The sequence below is a fragment of the Pelodiscus sinensis genome, chromosome 15, assembly GCF_052426305.1.
Source record: "Pelodiscus sinensis isolate ZL-2025 chromosome 15, ASM5242630v1, whole genome shotgun sequence".
NCBI lineage: Eukaryota > Metazoa > Chordata > Testudines > Trionychidae > Pelodiscus > Pelodiscus sinensis.
The window spans coordinates 28,303,004-28,323,449 of NC_143066.1; the positions used below are offsets into that span (position 1 = coordinate 28,303,004).

The 20,446-nt window shown below is 46.5% G+C and overlaps 1 protein-coding gene across 1 annotated transcript in view; it reads right to left on the bottom strand.

Moving 5' to 3' along the window:
- Positions 1-1,280: 1,280 nt before the first annotated feature.
- ADAP1 (ArfGAP with dual PH domains 1) overlaps positions 1,281-20,446 on the bottom strand; it is a 127,826-nt gene continuing 108,660 nt past the window's right edge. The window contains exons 8-11 of the mRNA XM_006112840.4: positions 16,419-16,481; positions 10,889-10,960; positions 8,204-8,432; positions 1,281-6,782 (exon numbers count right to left, since the gene is read on the bottom strand). Coding sequence (XP_006112902.2) covers positions 6,754-6,782; positions 8,204-8,432; positions 10,889-10,960; positions 16,419-16,481 — 393 coding nt within the window. The 3' untranslated portion in view covers positions 1,281-6,753. The remainder of the gene's footprint in view (positions 6,783-8,203; positions 8,433-10,888; positions 10,961-16,418; positions 16,482-20,446) is intronic.

Genomic DNA, 20,446 nt, shown 5'->3' on the forward strand with positions numbered 1-20,446 from the left:
CACAGGCTGCAGGTGGAACCCCAGCAGGTTGCAGGTTGCTCACCACTGGCAATCATGCAACCCACTGAGACAAAGGAGGGCCACTGACGCCGCACACTCACTGGTCTTAGTTGGCCATTGCTGCTTTATGGGCTGGGCCACATACGCAGTTCTTGAGTCTAGTACTGCATCGAGCTAGCTAGCCTAAGCTCAAGCAGTAAAGGGTTATGCTTTGGGATTGGAAGGTCCTGATTCCAATGCTACAGATCAGCCCAAGCAAGGTTCATTAGGAGCACACTGGAGGATACTATGCATAGACCTAGCTAGCTGTGGTGGTGCTGCAAGAGGTGATCAGGATAAGGTGCTGGAGCAATTTGTACCCTGGGGTGTGCTAAGCACCATTGAACCCAAGTGTAAACCCTCTGGAACCACTTCTAGACAGGTGGTGCAGCGGCTCTCCCCACCCCCACCGTGCTAGTTCCAGCATCGAGGGGTGGATGCTGTACATTAAGACTGACTGAATGGCTATGCATAGTTCATATTCGAACCACACCTTTTCTTTCAGCTCACCTGTGCCGCAGGCGTAACAGGACACCTGTTTCATTGATCTGACATAATTTATTGGTTTGAATGACATTAAGTACCACAGTTTTATTACCAGTGACATAACAAAAGTATGACGGACAAGATGGATTTCAGTTTACAAACACCCACTTAAGAAATGCATGTGACACTCAATTGTCTTGTTCCATTATTTAAGTGGACACATTTCATTAGTTTAGGTAAAAATTCAAAACACGTTATGTACAGTACTAATAGCCATTCTAGCCAGCTGGACATTCCAAGACTGCCCGTAGTCACAATTTTCCGCAACTGTGTTGTAATGTCACTGTAAGCAGCTTTTGACAAAATAAAAAGAATTATAGTTTAAAAAGTGCAACAACTAATTCGTAGCATGAGCAAATCTGATGTCGGCCAAGAAGCTGTGAAGAAATGTAGAAGGTACAATGGGTTGAACTGTTTTTATGGGACCCGTCAGTATAAAAGAACTAAAAACTGGCGTTTCTTCCAACACTAAACCAATTCAGCTCACAAGCGAGTGATGCACAATAATTGAACTAAGCTCTTCCTACTGGGAGGAGGGGAATACTCTCTGCATGCCTATTGGGTGATTGATCATGAACAATTACTGCAAGTAAATGTGCCAGGGTGACCTTTTATGGAGTACAACATTTGTTCGCCAAAAATCTTTGATCCTTGTGACAATTCAGAAGTGCAGAGTTCTTGGTACAGGTTTAGTATGTCATTAAAAAGGCCCCTCCACCTCCATCTTCTCCTCCCCACAATCTGCAAGGAACATGTGCACCAGAGTTAAGGACAGAGTCACTCGTTCCAGTTTAAAAAACGACCGTGACTGGCTCTTTTCACCAGCAGGACAGTCTCAGGAGGCAGGGTGACTGTCCCTTACATGTGCTGATACTTTGTTCTTGTGCTTGGCAGACAGGAACTTAGCTTCATGCCACCTTTGTAGTCTGGAGTCAGCTCTGGGTGCAACTTAGAGCAGCCTCCAGCCTTGTGCTCTACTTTCATGAGCAACTATGGCCCAGGTAAGTAGAGACTAGCCACAGTGCACCATTCTCTTGCCACATCCCTGCCACACTTGTTATGCTGGGGGAGCTGGGCTGGGTATAGAGCTCACACACTAGATCTATATCAGCCTTGGAAGCCCTGTAGTGCTTCAGGGAGGCCTTTTAAAGTATTTCTATAGAGCAGTATAAAAGGGCCTTGGTGTAACTGAGAACTAGGCCTCCTGTTTTTAACCCAGCTGTTGGCCAGATGAGTTAGAGCTCGCTGTCAAGGATCTGGACCAATCAATGAGGCACCACGATACCCCTCCCCCCACCATAGTAGCGCTTCAATGCCACAGGGTGGGGGAGGGGGCAGTTAGCTAGAAAGACATGAATGTGAAATTGGTCAAGAGAGGGATGAATTTTTAGGGCCGGGTTTCCTACATCTTTTCTGTGCCAAGGCCCGTTTATCAGGAGGCCCACTCACATCGCTATATAATAGACCAGGCAATGGGACCAAATCCAGCATCACATACACAGGTGGATTCCCACTCCAGGCACTGGGAGAGCCCATGTGAAATCACCACCTACCCCTGAGCGTGAGACCCCTGTGTGTTCTGTGTGGAGAGGCTCCTCAGTGCTCAGGCCTTGTCTACACTTACCGGAGTTGTCGATTTACTTCTGCTACGCATAGAGCTTAGCTGAAGTTGACATATTCACCACAGCGGGGGCTGCTCTCCCTTCTACGCCGGCTACCCCGCTCGTCTCGGCATTGACAGGAGCGCACTCAAAGATTTATTTATTGCAGACCTGATAAATCGATGGCTGGTGGATTGATTGGTCCACCGGGGAGTGTAGACAAGGCCTCAGTTCAGCATTGTGGGGTGGGATCTGTTTCCATCCTAGGTCCTCACCCCCACAGCATGTCACTCACTCATCCTACCTGCTTTGTCTTTCAGTCTCTGACTTTTCCCACATTGCTCCCTATGCCTAGAATCCTCTCCCACATCCAGCCCCACCCCCCTTGCCTTTCTACACACCCTCCCCTCTTGCTCACAGCCTCTGGGAAGCTCACAAATGTCAGCCAACTCAGTCTATATCAAATCTAAACCTCTCCAATGGTGTCATTTGAGTTAAATCCTTGGGGAAGGGCTCACATCCCCCTCCTTCCTGATTTGTTGCGGTGCTGGATGCTATACAGGGCAGAGAGGCAAATTTACAGTTGCAATAAAAGCTTAATAAAGAAGCATGAATCATGTACCAGAGATAGAAGGGCACCCACAAAAGATTGGGATGGTACAACTGGGTGGCCTAGCTTGTCTCTGGATCCACCTTTTCAGTGACATTTTTCTCTGGCTCCCTTCATAATTTTCTTTCCCCACTAGCCTGTCGGGTGGGTCTAGACAGCAAAAGAAGGCCTGCGGTAGGAGGTCTCAGGGCCCAGGTTAACTGAGTTAGGCTTGCAGGGCTCGCAGTATAGGGCTGAGGAAGCCTCAGAGCCCAGTCCACAAGTTGAGCATTTTCTCTGTGAATTTAGCCCTCTAGCCAGATCCCCGGTCAGCTGCCCTGGGTTCTGAGACCGACGGCTGCAGGATTTTGTAGTGTAGCCGTACTCTCTGCCTGCTCCGTTCCCTTTCAGCCTCCAGGCTTCCTTCCTTTATGATTTAGCCAAGTTCTGAGAGCACTTACAGTGACACTAAGCCCTGTGCAGAGGGCCCACAGACGGCCTAGGCATTGCTTAAGTCCTCAAGGTTGGATGGAGGGCGGGCATAAGCCTCAAGCTGGGTCCTGAACTAAGCTGAATAAATAACAAAGGGGCTCCTTGCCAGGCTGGCCACATTGAGGGAGGGAAGGGGGCAAAGGGACAACGGGGTTGGAGCCCCGTGCCCTTTAGAATCACCACCAGAGTGCCAGCTCCAGAGCCCTGTGCTGCGCACACTGGCTGGCTCTGAGAACCGGGGGAAGAGCGGGGCGGGGAGAATCCTGTGCCATGGTCCTGGGAGCTGGCTGCCCCTACACTGCCCCTTTCACCCAAGGCCCCCCCACATTGCCATGGGGCCCTACCATCTTCTTGCCTTGCTCTGACTACATTTAAAATTCACAGCCACAGTGGTCATGGACCTGGCGCAAGTTGGGACTGAGTGGGGTTTGCTCAGTCCCGGCTCGCGCCAGGTCCAGCCACCCCCCATGGTTGGCCAAAAAAGAGGTTGCACCAGCAGCCCTGTCCGTGGGCGGTCCCAGCTCCCCACTGCTTTGTAGCAGCCTCCCCCACCCCTGCACCACAGAGATTATGCGGGGGGGTGGGGGGGGAACCAGCTTTTAAGCTGGCACACTTTTAAGCTTTGATACAGAGGCAGCAAGGGGGGGGGGGAGCAAGTAGCTGAGAAGTCAACTTGACTAGTTGCTTACATCCCTAAACTGGACCCACAAAACCCTGCAAATAGGGCCAGAGTAGCACGTGCCCAGCTGAAGAACTGTGAGTTTCTGTGTGTGCTTATCGGCTGACTCCGAATGCAGAATTCTCACACTCCCCTGTGTACGTGCTCGTCCTACAGACACACTGCCACAGTCACCGCTATCAGCCTGCCTCCCCTCAAGCTTGCCCGGTGGGCGCACTGGGTGGGATTTCTCTGAGTTGAATCCTGGATGTGCACTTTGATAAGCAGCTAATGAGGCCAACCCCACAGATTTTTTGTTTAAATCCCATTTGAAACTTACACAAAGTTAGCATTCAGGCCCATACGCAGGAATTTGTGCGGGGGGAGGGGCAGGAGATGCTTTTTTTTTTTTTAAACCTGGACCGTAATTTTTTTAAATATAAAGAAATTCTAAATAGTCATGCAATGAGTGTGCATGAGAAAGGTTAATGAAACATTTGAGTGGAAACAGTGATTGGCAAAATGATTTTATTATAACATACTAACATTCGACTCCTCCCCCCCCCACTCTTACTTGGGACTCCATCCCTCACACACACCCTGCGTACAGGCCTGCCATTACTGACAAGATGTTATGGTCACTGGCACTAAATTAGTTATAAATTCACCTTTAGGATAGCTTGACAGAGTTATTAGCAACATTTACACATCACAAGACCATGGACGCAGAACTATTTCACCTGCCATTTTGCCTGAGCTTCTGCGGAAGGGCACATGCAATATTCTTCAAAACATAGCAATTGTGTACTTCTACAGTACATCATAAGGACATCTGGCTGCTATAGCCCTTTGTTTTGGCTAGTACCTCATGTGGCCCAGCCTCTCCACAACAGAAGAAATGCTGAGACAGTGAGCATGTTAAGACCCTGAACAGGCACTGGCAATTCACAAGGAACTGGGCATCTGTACTAAGTCACACTTTAAATCTTGCCTTAAATATACTCCCCATCCTGCATTCCTTACCCTCCCACTAGAGTGCAAAGGCATTTCCATTGTGCAAGGGAAGCAGGATCAAGTCTTTCATGGATTCGGTTCCAAGTGTGGGCTAAGTTCATTTCTCCAAGGTACACTGCACACCTCTGACACAAGCATCCTGGATGTCAGTGAAAGCTCTTTGCTTCAAATGATAACTTAACGCAACAGTGAGCCACACGATGGCGTGAGGAGAATGTTCCCCTAAGCCTTTGGAGTCAATAAGATTTCTTGCCAAATCATTTCCTCATCACCACACTTTAAACAAAAGCAAAAGAGTCACTGTATCACCACACAGAATAAAAAAGGAAGCAGCTGGCACCAATGCTCCCTCTAATCTTTTCCATCCATGTGTGGACTTTTTCCAACCATGTGCAGAATAAATTTTGTTATGTGCACCAACATGTGTGTGAATGTGCACTGCCAGTAGAAACAAAAACCTTGCTGTGCGTGCTCTAATCAGCTGGTGGCAGTTGGAACTCTCCTGAGTGGCCACACAAGCACACAGCTTACAGGAAACCTTGTCTGAGACCCTGTCCAGAATACACTGGAATAACATAGAGACAATTTACCATTTGGAACCCTTAATTTAAGCACCTAAAGAGCAGTATATGTGTTTGCTTTTTAAAGCATTTACACCATATATGTACATAAATACTGCTTTCTGATTCACTGTTACCTTCAAACTCCCATTTCTGATTATAATTTAACATTCCCTTCACTTAAAGACAATGAAATTTTTTTACTCTGTGTTTTAAGCTTGTGCTCTATATTCAGTTAGGACTGCGTGATCTCTTGGGGATAAGAAAATGCTTTGTAAAAAGATAGTTGGGACAGTGAGCTCACCAGGGAAAACCCTGATTGAGTTCAAACACACTGGCCCCACAAAGAGAAGATTTCATGAATACTAATGTGCCTAAACTAGAGACTGAGAGCAAGACCAGAGATGTGGACTTTGAGAGAGTTCAGATTTAGTGCAGAACTTCACATATTTGCCCCTGTGACAATAACAGGTCCAAACTCTCCAGGACTTTGGGAAAGTTCAGATTGGAAAAACTAGGACCAAATTAGAACCATTCCTGATCTTAACTACTGAATCACGACAGAAGAGAAAAGGCAAGTAGCCAAAACCCAGTCGTCATTAGTATAACTGGTATTTGAAGAGATCTGTGTAGATGAGAGATAATATGAAGCACTTTTTCCCCTTCTTATTAAGAGCTAAGTTGCTAATTTCCATATTCAATGGCATGTTTTGCATCTGTTATTTCTAGTCATTGACCATATTTGCAGACTGTCAAGTCCCATACCTTGGGGATGTGCCATTAATGTTTTCAAGTCACTCATTAATACCCTGTGAAAATGCTACTTACTGAATACAGTCACCCATTTCACAAAGCATTCTGGACCGAGTTGTGTTGTTATTACAAGTTAGCACAGACCTAGGGGCATCCTGGTGCACATCATTCAGTGTCTACCATGCTGACAACAAGCTCAGTCTGTTGTGGTAATTCTTTACCTAATGTAGTGAGATACACAAAATGGAATTAGCCTATGAAGGAGCATGAGATAGTGCTGTAAACAAGGGCTGCACAGCGCCTACCTAGAGAAGTGCAAAGTTTGTTTCTGCTATGGCTCAGCAGCTTCTATGTGACGTTTGTTGCTGACTTCTTGGCTTCCAACAGGATTAAGTGAATGACTTTTTTCTAATTTTCTTTTCTTTTTTTAAACATTTCAAATAAAACTATCTTGTGTTGTAAACATAATCTCATTCCTTGGGTCCGCTGCTCCGGTCCCAGCTAAGGTTTATGCTTGAAATGGGCTTCCACTGAAATGGGAAAAAAAAAATCAACCAAAAATGACAATACAAGAGGTGTTAGAACAAGGATTATTACGCAACCCTTTGGGCTCCAATGCACCACTAACTGGACTTAGCTTTGAACTAGTGGCTGTAAGGGCTTGTTTTCACTACAGAATGTTGTTGTGTTAGAATGTGACTGCAAAGAACCAAGTTCTCTGATACAGTGCATAGACAATGACATGCCATGTTCACCATTGCTTCAGCAGGGCGTGGCTAAACTCTGATCCCAGAAGAGGATATTGATAACCAATGTTCCCTCTAATCTCTTCCCCCCAAGTGTGGATTTTTTTCCATCCATGTGCAGAATATATTTTTTATGTGCAGCGAGGTATGTGCACCACCACTGTGCACTGTGGGCACTTTGCTAATCAGCTGGGTGGCCCTGGAATATCTCCTGAGCGAAGGCACAAGGGCACAGCTTACAGGAAACACTCCTGATAAATAGCTGACAAGATGCTGAATACAACACATCCTTGTCTACATTGAACTGTCTGGCACTTAACTCTATTGTTAAAAATCAAGTTTATGCACAATTAAGTGGATCCCTAAGGAAGGTTATTTACAAACTATGTTTTAACTCCAACTGAATGCTGTGCTCATAAAAGTGTAGGAAGCTGGCACAGAGCTTCTCTTATGCTGCCCCAACCAATGAGCCTCCACTCTGGACTGGCACCTCCCTCCCGGAGGGAGAGGGTAGGTTTCCTTCCTATACCCAATCAATCCTCAGTCTATTGATACTGTGGATAGTGGTACTAATTCAAGTGGAACTAATGGGAATAATTATTATTTCAGTCACAGCTAAAGGCCCTAGCTGTGATCAAGGCCCACTGTGCGAGACACTGTACATACACATAGGGACAGAAAGCCCCTGCCTTGAAGAGCTTACAATTCAAAACCCTAAGAGTGCATCTACACAGTACCCTAAACTCAAAATAAGATACACAATCTGTGCTACACAAATTGCATATCTTATTTTGATTGAATTTTGAAATAATGTGCTATTTTGAGACATCCCTTAACCCTCGTGGAACGAGGATTACAGAGATGCCGAAATAGGTCTCAAAATAACGGACGCACTATCTCGAAATAGCGCGTGCGTTCAAAAGACACAGGGTAGCTATTTCAGGTTGCTTCCGGTATGCCGAAATAGCCCTGTTGTGTAGATATACCCTAAAAGACTACTACTGTTCCACTGATGTGGGCATCTCTGTACTATGAAATGAACACATTTTGCATAAGCTACTGAACAGGTGGCAGATGCAAAGGACTTCCCAAATGGGCGGGATTTGATTTGGAGGTGAAAGGCTCTGTCTCTCTTTCAGTCTCCTCATTCTTTAAGGCGGATTAATGAAGGCCACAATGCTTCAGAGGTCTTAGGGTTAACTCACCTGCATATTCCTGAGGCAGCATTGGCCTGCTTATGACTTTCTGAAAAGCCGCAATCCATTCCAGCTGATCGCTTTCTGTCTCACAAGCAAAGAGAAATTTTCTGTCTGGGGTCACAATGGTAATCCCATACTGCCAGTGATTTCCCTGGGTGGAGGGTGGGAGTCCTTGCAGGACCTTGTAGCTGTTTTCCGTGCTCCCAATAAATACTTCCCCTCTAGCGAAAGCATCCTACAAGATATAAATAAACGATTCAGAGCCCTTTCAAGGAGACGGGGAGTATGGATCATGCAGCAACCTCACATTAGTGCACAGCCTCACATCAGCAGAAAACAGTGAGAGAGCGCTACACACCAAATTCCCAAGGTCAAACACCAACAAAGATGAGAGACGTTCAAAATCCACCAAATTTCAGTTTTGCAAATAACTCCCACTTAATAATGAGCCAAAAGAAGCCCCTGGGTTCCACACGTCCCCAAATTTCAGGTGCCTTAAATCCAGATACATTTTATGCTTTGACCTCATTCTGAGAGAGAGAGTGAGCTGCTATCCTCTCTATCCTTCTCACCTCTCACCCCCCAAACTCCTGATTAATGCATATCCACTCCAAGATACAGCGGGTCAGATCCTCACCTGATATAAAATCATCGAATTCCACTGAGTTATGATTTCACTGCCTTTAGTGGGGTTCTTTTGCTTTATACCATCTGAGGACTGGGCCCAGCAAATTCTGCAGCCTATTGGGAGCTTGCCCCCAATCCCACACGCTTCCATTTTTGAAGCTTCCCAAACATGCGTGTTCTCTGCTACATTTTAAACTTTTCATCTTGATATTTTTGAACCCTGCAAGACAGAAATTTCTCTCTCTCTCTCTGCAGTGAAATGGAAACACTGCATGTATTATTATACAGGTCTGGTTGTGTGGCAATTAGTTTCTTACTGGCACGTCAGTCAAAACAAAGAGAACTGGGTGGGTGGCCAGATGCTTAGAACATGAGATTAAGAGCCCTGAATTCTAATCCTAGCTCTGCAACTGATTTGATATGAGGCACTCATCAAGTTACTTAAGTCACAGACTGGAGTAAAGGAGGAGTGACTCCAGTGGAGTGAGATCAGAATCAGGCCCTTTGGAGGGGTCATGCCAACACTGGAAGGGTGAGGTGATGAGGAGTGTTTTTGCAATGCTTTCAAAGGTCCCCTGGTCAACATTAAAATCTTTACACTTTGATGTTTGGTACAAACATCTGTCTGACTCTCTTATGTACTTATGTGGCTCCCACCCCATAGTACCTCACACTTTTAAAAATATTTACCCTCCCCCCTTCCGCTCTGAGGTTGGGTAGCACTACTGTCCCCATTTTACAGGTGGGAAAGGAAGGCTATGTGACCATTGGATCTGGAGCTATACTTGCCAGCTCTGTTACAGATATTAGTCATAAGGCACAGGATAGGCACATCCTATCACTGTGTGAACAGTGGGAGGGGTAGCCCCAAGAACAACCCTATCAGAAACCCTGCTTATGTATATAGGGCAGATAGCCTGTCCTGCTGCTTGCACTACTGTGGCTAGCCTGCTACATTTAGCACACTAGCTTGATCAGACCTAGAATGGGTGTGTGCCTGGGCCAGCTCCAGTGTAGACATACCCCAAGGCAGTGGTCCCCAACCTTTTGGGGCTGCTAGGCACCCGGGGGCGGGGCCACTCACACACCATGCATCCAGGGCCGGCCCAGCACATGCACTGCACGCCTGGGGCAAGGGCCACCCATGTGCCGCGTACCCGGGGGCGGGGCCGGCCCAGATCATTTGGTGGGCACACATAAATGCCCCGGTGGGCGCCATGGCGCCCACGGGCACCACGTTGGGGACCACTGCCCCAAGGCATAGGGATGCTTAGTGAACTGCCCAAGGTCAAACAATAAACCTGCAGCACAGTAAGTCTCTCAAGTCCTAGTTTAGTACCCTAACCAGGAACCAACTGTGCTCTCAGTGTTTTGTTTCCTACATAGGATACCGAGCATATAATGAGGTAATATTAATTAATACCGTGACTATCACAGCAATGTTAATTACTGTCAAAGTTTGGGATTTTCAAAGAGCCTCATGGAGATAGCCACTCAGTGGAACTGGGCAACGGACTCTCCTCAAATCCTTTACAAATCCCAGCCCCACAGGCAACGAAGCACAGAAAAGCTCTGCAAAAGAGCAGAGGGAAAGAAAAACCTGGTGAATGCAATAAAAGGTTGAGAAGGGACTAGAGGACAACCATTTCAGGAGGGTTCATGGATTTTTCTGTGACTACAAACCAGGCTACTGTGCAGTGGATTTTGGACAACAGCCTAACAACCTGCCCCATGTATTTTCACTTTACTCCTAGATTAGACCAAACTGTTAGGCTATGTCTACACTACACGTTTTTGTGGCAGAAAATCATCCCTCTCCGGGACAGGCATAAGGATCTTGTGCAAAACGGGGGTTTTGCGCAAAACGGAAGCGGCTACCCTGCTTCTTTTTGCGCAAAAACCCCTTGTGCAAAAAGAAACGGCAGTAAATATGCTAATGATGTCGCAACTCATGCTAATGAGTCCCTCATTAGCATATTTTCTGCCACAAAACATCTAGTGTAGACATAGCCTTATAGGCTATTTCATGCAGATGTGAGCTGAGTTCAAATGCCTTTGCCTTACCAGAGGATCTTTGAAATACATTAGCCTTCGGTCATCCATGGTGAACCATCGCTTCTTGAAACCTTCTGTTTGCTAAAGAGTTAAGAGAAAAAAATAATCAAGCAGTGGCTAAGGGAAACTCAGCTCGCGTCTAAGGAGAGAAGTTACGAGAATTTATGGGGCCTTGGTGATGTTCAGGACAGTTCTGATGGCAGAGATGTACTGAGTTCAGAAAGGGCAGAGTCTGCACCAGCTTGAGGGTAGAGTGGATATTATCTGCCCACAAGAGTGTAGTGTATAACACTTCCCAGTACAAGGTCACTGGCTGGGAATTTTAGGGAGGGAGAATTGACAGGCTAATCTGTCAGTTCTTCTAAGATCCATTTAAACACCCTCCTTCACCAACCAGCCTTTGCTTGTCCCCACCATGCAAGACAGTTCCACCTTATCAACATTTTCCACACTATGGGTCTTTTAGGTCCAGCATTTACCGCTTCACACATGCGTATAGTCATTAGATGCAGAAAAAACCCCACCCCTATGTACATTATGACAAACAAAGGCCTTGGGTCGTATGTTTCAAGGAGAAAGAGACATAAGAATATAAGAATGGCCACACTGGCTCCAGGAGAGCCGAGAGCTTCTGTGGGCCCCGGGCAAGGTGTGTGGGGGAGGCTCTGTGTTCTCAGAAAGGGCGGGACCTTGGGCAGAAGGGGCGGTACCAAGGACAGCCAGCCTTCCACACAGCTTGACGCGTGCCATGTCCTCCTCAGGCCCTCAGAGCCACATGAAGCCTGCGGTACAGCACCCTTTAGGCGATTTAATGGGCCCAGGGCTCTGGCAACAGTGGCAGTGGCCAGGAGCCCCAGATCCCTTTAAATCGCCAGGTCTTAAGGCAGTAGTCCCTTTTGCCTTCCCCCCATCGGTGAGCTTTACTGGGCCAGCTATGCCTACACTTTCAGCGCTTTTCCCCTGGGAGTTTCACTGGTGATAGGGAGCTGGCACAAGAAAAGTGCTGGTTTGTGTGTTCACTTACTCCCACAGGCATCAGACAGTGTTTGCAACAATCCCATCTCTAAAGAGAGCAGCACCCTGAGGGCAGCTATCCTACAGTGAGGCTAGAGCTCCCTCTCCCCACATAGTCACTGCAGGCATTGTGACCTGGCCAGATGGTAAGTGAGCACTTGCCAAGAAAACAGGGAGAGGAGTTTCAAAGTTCTCAGGCCTTTACATGGGGAGGGGTGGGTGACTGTTAATGGTGTCAGAGCAGCACAGGTGCTGGCTAGCGTGGTCCCCTAGGCACTGTGGGAATCTTGCAGAGGCTAAAAGCTTTGTAAACTATTGGAACCTGTCATCACTTGCACATCACTGGAAAAGCATCACGGGTAACAGCTGTACGCCTCTCATGAGGGTGGTTTTATTTTTGCCGTGAAATTTCTGAGCTTCACTGCAAAAAGTCATTGGCAAGCGTAGACGCTCTGACAGTTTCTGTGCAAAAAAAGGTACCTCAGAGGGAACGAACAGAAGAGGCAATCGTCAGCTGATCCATCTTCTGTTTCCCATTTCCAGCTTCTGACAAACAGAGACTAGGGACACTATCATTCCCATCCTGGCTAATAGCCATTGATGGACCTATGCTCCATGAATTTATCTAGCTTTTTTTTTAACCCTGTTATAGTCTGGCTTTCACAACATCCTCTGGCAATGAGTTCCACAGGTTGACTGTGTGTTGTGTGAAGAAATACTTCCTTTTGCTTCTTTTAAACCTTCTGCCTATTAATTTCATTTGGTGAGCCCTAGTTCTTGTGTTATGAGTAAATATTCCTTCCTTATCTACTATCTCCACACCAGGCATGATTTTATACCTCCCTAGCATATACTCCCTTAACTCTCTCTTTTGCAAGATGAAAAGTCCCTATCTTATTAAATCTCTCATAATTATGCACTTTAAGAAGCTTTCTGGCCCTGCCCATGCAGCTCTCAATTGAGCTAATCTCAAGTGTCCCAGTCTTAGAATCATAGAATCATAGGACTGGAAGGGACCTTGAGAGGTCATCGAGTCCAGCCCCCCGCCCTCAAGGCAGGACCAAGCTCCGTCTACAGTTACACCATCCTTGACAGATGTCTATCTAACCTGTTCTTAAATATCTCCAGAGAGGGAGATTCCACCACCTCCCTTGGCAATTTATTCCAATATTTGACCACCCTGACAGTTAGGAATTTTTTCCTAATGTCCAATCTAAACCTCCCCTGCTGCACTTTAAGCCCATTACTCCTTGTCCTGTCCTTAGAAACCAAGAGGAACAAATTTTCTCCTTCCTCCTTGTGACACGCTTTTAGATATTTGAAAACCGCTATCATGTCCCCCCTTAACCTTCTTTTTTCCAAACTAAACAAGCCCAGTTCATGAAGCCTGGCTTCATAGGTCATGTTCTCTAGACCTTTAATCATTCTTGTCGCTCTTCTCTGTACCCTTTCCAATTTCTCCACATCTTTCTTGAAATGTGGCGCCCAGAACTGGACACAGTACTCCAGCTGAGGCCTAACTAGTGCAGAGTAGCGCGGCAGAATGACTTCACGAGTTTTGCTTACAACACACCTGTTGATACAACCTAGAATCATATTTGCTTTTTTTGCAACAGCATCACACTGTTGACTCATATTCAACTTGTGGTCCACTACGACCCCTAGATCCCTTTCTGCCATGCTCCTTCCTAGACAGTCGCTTCCCATCTTGTATGTATGGAACTGATTGTTCCTTCCTAAGTGGAGCACTTTGTATTTCTCTTTATTAAACCTCATCCTGTTTACCTCTGACCATTTCTCTAACTTGCTAAGGTCATTTTGAATTATGTCCCTATCCTCCAAAGAAGTTGCAACCCCACCCAGTTTGGTATCATCTGCAAACTTAATAAGCATACTCTCTATCCCAATATCTACATCATTGATGAAGATATTGAACAGTACAGGTCCCAAAACAGACCCTTGTGGAACTCCACTTGTTATCCCTTTCCAGCAGGATTTAGCACCGTTAACAACAACTCTCTGACTACGGTTATCCAGCCAATTATGCACCCACCTTATCGTGGCCCTATCTAAGTTATATTTGCCTAGTTTATCAATAAGAATATCATGCGAGACAGTATCAACTGCCTTACTAAAGTCTAGGTATATGACATCCACCGCTTCTCCCTTATCCACAAGGCTCGTTATCCTATCAAAGAAAGCTATCAGATTAGTTTGGCATGACTTGTTCTTCACAAACCCATGCTGGCTATTCCCTATCACTTTATTACCTTCCAAGTGTTTGCATACGATTTCCTTAATTACCTGCTCCATTGTCTTCCCTGGGACAGACGTTAAACTGACCGGTCTGTAGTTTCCTGGGTTGTTCTTATTCCCCTTTTTATAGATGGGCACAATATTTGCCCTTTTCCAGTCTTCTGGAATCTCCCCTGTCTGCCATGATTTTTCAAAGATCATAGCTAAAGGCTCAGATACCTCCTCTATCAGGGTATGTCTACATTACCCTCCTAGTTCGAACTAGGAGGGTAATGTAGGCATACCGCACTTGCAAATGAAGCTCGGGATTTGAATTTCCCGGGCTTCATTTGCATAAGCGGGGAGCCGCTATTTTTAAAACCCCGCTGGTTCGAACCCGTGCAGCGCGGCTACACGGGGCACGAACTAGGTAGTTCGAACTAGGCTTCCTAGTTCGAACTACCGTTACTCTTCATTTCACGAGGATTCAAATTCAAATCCCGGGCTTCATTTGCAAGTGCGGTATGCCTACATTACCCCGCTAGTTCGAACTAGCGGGGTAGTGTAGACATACCCTCAGCTCCTTGAGTATCCGGGGATGCATTTCATCAGGACCTGGTGACTTGCTGACATCTAACTTTCCTAAGTGATTTTTAACTTGTTCTTTGTGTATCCTATCTTCTAAACTTACCCTCTCTCTGCTTGTATTCACTACGTTAGGCACACCTCCAGACTTCTCGGTGAAGACCGAAACAAAGAAGTCATTGAGCATCTCCACCATCTCCAAGTTTCCTGCTACTGCTTCTCCCTCCTCACTGAGCAGTGGGCCTACCCTGTCCTTGGTCTTCCTCTTGCTTAAAATGACTTGTCTTAAAATGACTGATCACAGAATAGACATAAGAAGGAAACAAAAATAATCTTAACCAATTAATCTTGCCTTGGTTTCTGAAATGTTTCTGTTCTGTCAACTACAATCTCTTGCCCCCGCCCTTTAAAATGAAGAAAAAGAATTTAAAAAGATTATAAGAAACAGTTTGACACTGTTAAAGAAATGTTCCTGCATCTAAAAAGATGAACTCCTCCTCCACACACTAAAATACTGTACAAAACTGGGACGTTCCCAACACTTATCAGGGGTATAATAGGAGATCCTCTGTAGCTCTTTAGCAAGACAAGCTTCATAACATGCAGCAGCTGTTAGAGGAAATTGTCATAAAAAGAACGGATGTAAATCATGTAAAATCAATGGCACATACATTACTACTATCCAGCACCTGCCATAAGATAGGGCATCCTCCTTTTCACACAGAGTTTTTTAACCTCAATAGTTGTTTACACCTCAATAGTTGCACCACTTTTGATCAGTTAAAGCAGCATTGGTAGCTGCCAGGAGTGATGTGTAGGAAAGGCACAAGGGGGCACATGTCATCCCAAATGCAGTGGGCAGGAGGGGCAAGGAGCCGGCTGCACCCTGCAAGGCTAGAGTCCCTGGGGGCACCCCAACCCCTGCCTTCAAACCTGAGCCCCTTCCCACACCTTAAGTGCCGCAGAGACTGCCGCTGAGACCCCAGACTCTCACCTTCTTCAGCCACGAGCCACATTCTGCACCCTAACTCCCTCCCAGGCCCACACCCCAACCCTGAGACTTCTCCCACACTCCAACTCCCTTGGCCCCAGCCTGAAGCCCCTTCCTGCCCCCCAAATCCCTCATCCCCATCACCAGCTCAGAGCCTGTACCTCTAGTCAGAGACATCACCTCTCCTACACTGACCCTCCTGCCCCAACCCAGAGCCTAGGGGGCTCCACAAAAATCTAATAGCCCTGGACTCCCAAAAGAGTTAATCTGGCCCTCCACAAAGTGGGGGGCGCAGTGATATAGAACGGCTGCACATGCTATCGCTGATATGGAGCTGATGCAGGGAGAGGCAGGTTACCCCTCCAGTGCCACACCAAGCTCTTTTACTTCTGCATGTCCTGGTGGAGTGTGAATTTTACCTTTGGCCTGTCTCTAGTCTGTTTATAACACCATAGGTACACTGAAAAGAGCAATGAATAGTGGAAACAATGGCGGGCAGCAGGGAGAGCACAAGGAACTTGGATATAAAATCAAGAGTGAGGGTGCAGGACAAAAGATAAATTCAAAGGGACTGAAACGTTGGCACATGCTGTTCATGGCTGGATTTCACACTTTAATCCTCCCATAGCATATCTGCCCCACCATTATGTGGCTCACACAGCAGGACAGAACAAACTCATTTTTGGTATGAATACAAAATACAGGATGTCCTACCTTTGGTCCAGTTTTCTCCATGTAACCTTCCTTCAGATAGTTCCTAGAAAGCTTTGGCACCAACTAGAGTTGTCAAATTAAGAAAGCAAAAAAAAAAAAAGTACATTAGGGAACTTTAGACCAATGGAGATATGATGTGTCACAGATGCAAACTTAAGCACTGTCATGCCAGTGCCCCAAGTTATCTTTTTAATGGGAGCTTATGGGAAAAAAAAAGCTCCAAGAGAGCACATTAACTCTGGCCCACAGGCAGGCTGGGGACAGCTTAACACACTGCTCTGCCTACTGAAGTGGATTTATTTATTCCTATTGTTCTCTCATCATCCCCGAAGACTATTTCCGTTTCTTTGACCACGTGTTAGGTTTGTAATACGGATACGTCTACACTGCAAAAAAAAAAAACCCTGACACATCAGGCTACTGCAAGTCTCCAGGAGGGGTCAGCTAATTTGGACTTGCATTAGGGGGCTATAAAGAGCAGTGTCTATGTTCCTGTTGGAGCTATAAAACCCAATGGGGGGGGAGGGCGGGGAAGGGCAAGTCATAATTTTCAAAACTGGAGGTCTCAAGCTAACTTCGTTCATCATCCGGCACCTGGTTTTCACATGCACTGAGAACTCACAAGCTCCACTGGCTTTCATGAGGACTGCTGGGTGCTCAGGGGTTTTGGAAATCAGATCACTTCTTTTAAGTGAATTTAGGAGCCTAACTTGAAGCTCCTTGTTAAATTCTTAGGGAAGACCTACCTCAGGCTCAATCCTTCTCCCCGTCAAAGCTAATGGCACAATTCCCCTTGACCCCAAAGAAAGCCAAATCAAGCTGCAGTCCTGGACCCCGTGGTCCCCAGCTATTGTGAGAACTGGGGCTGCAGCCAAAGACATAGTGATAATATTTAATTATTCATTATGCATACCGCAGAGGCACCTAGAAGCCCCAGTCAGGGGTTACTGTGCTGGGCGCTGCAGTCACAGAATGAGAAGATGATCCCTGCTCCCAAAATCTTACAAACAGTCAATAACAGCTGTGTATGATACAGCAGGTTAAAACCTGCACCGGAGTGGGATGCAGGGATACTGTCCCCTTCCAAAGCTCCCTAGCCCACCCAGGGTCCTCTCTGCACCACATCATGCCCTGATAGCTCTGCAGGCTGACACTGGGCAAGGCCCTAGTCCCCTCTTCTTCTATCCCAGATGCCTCCATGGGTTTGAGGAGGAAGCAGACCCCCTGTACACCCTGAGAACACTGACTGCATGCATGGGATCCCTGAGGCTATGGACGATCCCACCCTCCCCGGGTGACACTTAGCCCTCCATTACATTTTCAATGGAAACAAGATGCTTCTATTGGGATGATGGGAGATGGACTCAGCCTCATCTTCCTGTGCCTACCCTCCTTCCTACACGCTTGCCATTTGAGGGTCCCCGTTTCCCATGCTCACTGCCCCTCCGCTGTGGGGCGACGGCAGGGTTGAGCGGTTCATTCTTTGATCGTTACACTGTGTCTTTAACATTCGGCCTGGTCCAAGGAAAGTGAGGAATCATCCTAAGCAGCCTCTTTTACGCTCTACAGATACTGCTCATGAAGTCCTTCGGCAAAATCCTGCCTCCTCTGAAACCGGTGCCAAAACTCCCACTAATTCCAATGGGGGGAGGAAGCATCGTGACTGGGTGTGTTCTCTTGGTGTGTTTTGCCACAGTAAGGGCTGTGTAAAACTCAGGGCCTGATTCTGTGAACCCTTCAACAGAGAGGTAGCCCCACGGACAGCTTACTCGCTGGAGGAAGGACCTACGGGATCAGGCCCCTAAGAGCCGGCCCTAGATCATTTTCAAATCCCTGCCACATCAGGTAGGAGCCCCCAGACACCAGTTGTTCTCTCCCAGGCCTGCCAATGGGGTGGGGCAAAAGGGGCACTTACCCCAGGGCCCAGAGATTCAAAAGGGCTTGGGGCGCCCGGCTCTTGCTGCTGCTAACACAAGAGCAGTGGCAATGACCGGAACGCCAGGCCCTTTAAATCACCACTAGAGAATAGCACGCTCCAGGCAGAGCTAAGGCCTGAGTTGGAAGGGACTGGCATACTCCCAGGCATTGCCGAGGGCTAGCTGCCCCAGCCCCGCCTCTTCAGCCAGAGGCCCCTCCCAGGAGTGCAAAGCCACTTCCCCATTCTTGCCAAGAGGCCTGGCAAGTCTGCCCCCGCCCCCCACACCTCTCTCTTTCCTCACTCACTTGTTCTCAGATCAATATGATTACAGGAGATCTACAAGCCCTAATATGCCATCTGCCTGTAAGGGCTACAACACAGGATGTCTGTGAACGCCCCTTTTGCTGAGATCTACTTGACAATAATTACCAGGGCCTAGGTTATTTTTAAAAACACTTGGCGCAGATGAGCTGTTAACGGCGAGATCTCTGCAGATAGATGCGTGAGGCTCTTTAAAAAGAAAAGTGAGACTCACCCGCAAAGGGAGCTGACAAGGCTGATTAAATACTTCTCACCTTCCCCCACTCCCTGCCTCGCATTGAAACACGTTATTAATGGCAAAGCTTTAAAAATTACATTCCTGTGACATGTAATTCCGTCTAACAAAAGGCTCTGATAAACCAGTTATGTGATCACATAAAAAGCACCCTGGAGAATCACACAGCTGGTTTGCAGAGATCCAGAATATCTTCATCTCCAGTCGTAAGACTGGCAGGCAGCTGAGGGATTTTGTCTTTACTGGAAAGACCCTTTATCACTTCAGAATTGTTAACCCTTTGTGGCCAAACATTATGCTAAGCAGCATCCAAGATGCAGTATTTTTGTGTGCAAAGTGTCGTAATCAGTAGCCACCCCAGAAATTGAAATTGGGGGGGAGGGAGTGTTCGAATTCACGGGGGGGGGGGGGAGGTGTCAGGGTCGATGAGGGTGAAGGTGGACTGTACGGCACTATAGTTCACAAAACTGGGGGGATGATGGGGAAATTCTGGGGGGGGTATACACTCCCAGAGGGAGGGTATAGAGAAATCCCTGGTCATAATCCTTCCTGTTGGACACAGCCTTTCCGTACATAGCAGGGATGGGCCAGCTTCATAAAAGGCTGCAGGTTTCTTAAAAGGTGCAGTTTGCAGTTCTTGTGTCTATATCACAATACCTACCCATCTCTTGAAGCACTTAGCTCTATTCTCATTTACACTAGGCCCCTTTACACCACTTTAGCAATGTAAAAGAGCCTGAAAGAGGGCAACAAAAAAAATCCAGTAACACCCACTATAAGATGCCTAAGTGTAAATAACAATAAAGTCTGTTTTCCACTAGCATAAAAATACAGGAATTTTACATTCCAAGGTCATAAATCCAGGCTTGCAAAAGTCTACTGATACCCTAGTCACACCAAGTAATCATTTCTTTTTTGGGCAAGTAAAATATCATTCATTTTTCTTCTGTCATGAATGGTATTGGTGAGCAACCAGATTTCTAACATCAATCATCATGTGAATGACCAAGCAAAAAGATTTTGTGTTTTGGATTTGTGAATTTTCATGAGAATTTGATATAATGCTGTAAACAAATTTTAACTGAATCAAGTACTTAGAGGTGGAAAAGTCTTATTAAACAAAGATTGCACTACAGTGACTATAAGTATGTATAATTATTAGATAGTTAATGCAAGTGGATTCTAAAATACATGTACAGGTTGAACCTCTCTGGCCTTGCATTCTCTGATCTGACAACATCTGTGGTCTGGCATGATTTTAGCTAGCTGGATGTTCACTTATCATGGGTGTGGCCAAGTTTCCCACAGTCCCATAAAGTTTGTTTACAGCCACCAGTCCCGGCTCTCAATGTTCTGTGCTGTTATTTACCTCTAATTTACACCTAAATGTCTTCTAAGAGCCAAGTAAGCAGTGGAAGCATTGGTAATACTGCTAGATAATACTGACCTCCTGTAGTTTGACAAATTCTCTGATTTGGCACCCAAGGGTGCTGGACTGGCTAGGTTCAACCTGTATTAGGTATAAAACCAAGGAGGTAATAGTGGATAAATCAA